This window comes from Penaeus japonicus, unplaced genomic scaffold, assembly GCF_977035675.1.
Source record: "Penaeus japonicus unplaced genomic scaffold, GWHDUDI00000001_assembly GWHDUDI00000001, whole genome shotgun sequence".
Classification (NCBI taxonomy): domain Eukaryota; kingdom Metazoa; phylum Arthropoda; class Malacostraca; order Decapoda; family Penaeidae; genus Penaeus; species Penaeus japonicus.
The window spans coordinates 29210555-29213987 of NW_028234403.1; the positions used below are offsets into that span (position 1 = coordinate 29210555).

Here is a 3433-nt window from a genome sequence, read left to right on the forward strand (position 1 = left end):
GCCGCAAGAAGCCCAAGGGCCGTCGGGGGCGCAAGAGGGGCCGCGTCCCCCGCCCCCCGTCCTCCTCTTCCCCAGAGGGCGCAGACGGCGCCATGGGACCCGCCCTTCCTTCGCCGGCCTCGTACCCTACCTCCGCCCTGGCCACGTACCCCCCGCCGTCCCCGCCGCCGTCGCCGGTGCTCGAGAGCGACCAGAGCCTCCGCTTCCTGCAGGAGAACGAGGTGGAGGGCCACACGCCGCCCTCCATCGACCCTCCGACGCAGCTCCACGACGCAGACGCAGAGGCGGACGAGGCCGACGGCGACGCGGAAGGGACCGGCAACGCCGACGGAGAGGGAGCCGGAGGAAAGCGCCGCGGCAGGAAGCGCGGGCGGAGGCAGAGGAACAAGGCGGCGAGGAGAGACAGACGCAGGAAGGACAAGAAGGGCGAGCAGGCGGAGGCGACGCCAGAGCCCTGAGGAAAGCGGGAGAGGGAGAGACAGAGAAAGAGAGACAGAGAGACAAGAATACAGAGACAGAAAGAGGGAGAATAATGAAGAGATTTATGTAGAGAGGGAGAAATAATCGACCCGACGGCCAGTAAACCCAGTGACAACCTTTGATAATGATTATTAGTTGTTGTTTTTTTCAGAATGATTATTCAGTTGTTGTTTTTTTATAATTTTGATTCGCTCTGATGTTATCATTGTGCCATGGTCCTGTTTCATATTTTTTAGAATGGATTTTCAGACGTTTTCAAAGCTATTGGTTTATACATTTATGAACATTGTTTTTATGTAAAATAGAAAATACCACAAAATCATAGAAACTGGGCGAAGGAAAGGAAGAGAGAAAATACGTGAATAGACAATAGATGTACAGCATGTGACGTATAAAATGTAGATAGGCCTAGGGATAACATGTCTAAAAGATGTTCTTTTGTTACAATAATGTCTTTTTGGATTACTTTTTCTTCTCAAAATATACCACGCATAATTTCTCAGCCGATAATACTTCATATAAAGCTCTTTCTCACTACATATTCATAGTGTATGTTGTGACTTTTTTGTAATGGTGGGATAAGTGACCTAAAGAGGGATCGTGCGTGTTAACTCTTTATATTTAAACAAAAATTTTGTGAAAAAAATCAATTATTCTTTTGACTCAATCGGTCTTTTTTTTTAGTTAATTGACTATCCGAAATGAGTGATTAAAAATAAAAGTAGGATTAACATAATTAAAAAGAGGTAATAATTATGGTATATTATATTCACGCTAGCTGTGTGAGGTGAAGTATAATTCATAGCTCATTGTCGTGTGCATTTTTTCCTTGTCCTTTTTCCTTCTCTGTTGATGACTATTTTATTTTTCTCTTTTACACATTTTCTATTTCTTGTTTCATCATCATATAACTTAGCTTGATAATTAATATTTCAAAATGTTTTCTTATTTCACTGAGGATTTTTTCAAATACTTTTTTGTGTGATAATATGAATAAGAAATATCATAGACGCAACAACATGCCATAGCAGATAATTGTGTTTTCAGGTATTATATTAAAAATAATTATAATGATTTGAATGTGTAGTTATTATTGGATACTATAAGAATTAACTTGTAAGTTGTAAATGGATGAGGATGTTTTTATTAAGGCGGCAAAGTCACTGATTGGGTATATGCTCATGTGACGTCAGAGTTCCCTGATTGGCTGATGGGAAGCTTGCCTACGCCATCACTATATCGTTTTTGATTGGTTGCTGAGGGAGGCTAATGTCGTATTCTGATTGGCTGATAGTAATCCATCTTTTACGTCAACATTGTAGAGTCGTCTGTTTTGCTACGAATGATAATCAAGAGATATAAACATTTAGTTCTCTGAAAATCCAGAGTCCTGTAAATAAAATGTAACACGTTTTAAAGTACATGCAGTACTGGTAAGGGGGATATTTTTCTCCCTGTAAAAGGGCCTTCCCTTATCAGCTAATCAAGACCAAGCAACGAAATATGCCGGTCAAATGATCATTCCTTTCAGGTTACAGAACAAAAGAAATACATAAATTTTGTGTTTTTCTATGCCTTTGGAGAATCCATTTTGCATGATTCCCATAACTCAAAAGAACAAAAACATAAACATTTATATCACCGACAAACACGTTCCAGTAATAAACAAGCTCAACGTTTTAGAAGACTTTTCAAACGAGTCGATTAAAGGAAATCAGTAATAATGATTAGTCCTCTTAGCAAGTCGTATTAAAAATATCAAGAGAAAATAAAATAAGAAGAAAAAAAAAATGATAATTGAAATTGGTCCTCATAGCATGTCAAGTCTATTTGAAAAGCTTTTTATGACACCCATCAATCATTTCTAGTTTTCTTGAATCATTCTTGAAATACATTAAACTAGGGGATACAGCTCCCCCTAAGTCATAAGTCATTGTGTAGGTATAAGTTGGTCGCTGTTAGATTTAGGTCAATAAATATAATTACCAGATGGTGTTTTATTTCGCTCACTTTTGTTGGTCTTTTTTTGTGTGTTTGATAAGTATCGTATCATTAATGTTTTATTTATCATTATTGTTATTGTCATTATCGTTGTTATCATTATTAGTATCATTATTTTATTATCATCATTATTGATATGATTATCATTATTTTTTGTCATTACTATTATCATTATCATTATTATCATTGTCATTGCTATAATTATTGTTATTATGACTATCATTATTAGCATTATCTTACTTTATTGATATTATTGCAGATGACCTGTAATGATAATCATGATTACTACGATAATCATCATCATTATCAACTTGTTGTTTTTTAGCACCATTACAATTAATCATTACTAATATGATTATCTTATTGATAGCAGTGTTAATTTTGTCATAATTATTATTGTCATGATCATTAATATCATTATTATCAGTACTATTATTATTTCTACTATTGCTATGGTTATCATTTATTGAACAAAAAGTGATTACTTATTGTCTACATAATCATTGTTACTGTTATGAACAGTTATATAAGTATTGTATTTTTTTTACTGATTTGATTTATATCCCCCCCATCATTATTATTGTCATTATTATTTTTATTTCTATCATTACTAGTAGTAGTAGCGGTATTAGTAGTATCATTATTATTGTTGTTATTATTATTATCACTACTAATATCATTATCATTATCATTATTACTATTATCATTATCATTAGCATTACCATCATAACAATAATTATCATTAACATTATTCCTATTGTTATCGTCATTATCATAATTTTCATAGTTATTATTATCATTATTGTTTCTGTTATCAGTTTTATCATGATCATCATTATTACTTTTATTGTTATTATTATTATTGTCATTATTATTATTATCATTATGATAATCATTAGAATTATCATTATCATTTGAATCATCATTAACATTATCATCATTATAATTATTA

At 34.5% G+C, this 3433-nt stretch overlaps 1 protein-coding gene across 1 annotated transcript in view; it reads left to right on the plus strand.

Annotated features, from left to right (window-relative positions):
* The window catches only part of LOC122255326 (secreted frizzled-related protein 5), a gene marked incomplete in the record, with an annotated part of 33401 nt that extends 30933 nt beyond the window's left edge, over window positions 1-2468 (plus strand). The window contains 1 exon segment of the mRNA XM_086538579.1: window positions 1-2468. This exon segment is cut by the window's left edge and continues 136 nt beyond it. Coding sequence (XP_086394705.1) covers window positions 1-458 — 458 coding nt within the window.
* Between the last annotated feature and the right edge of the window lie 965 nt (window positions 2469-3433).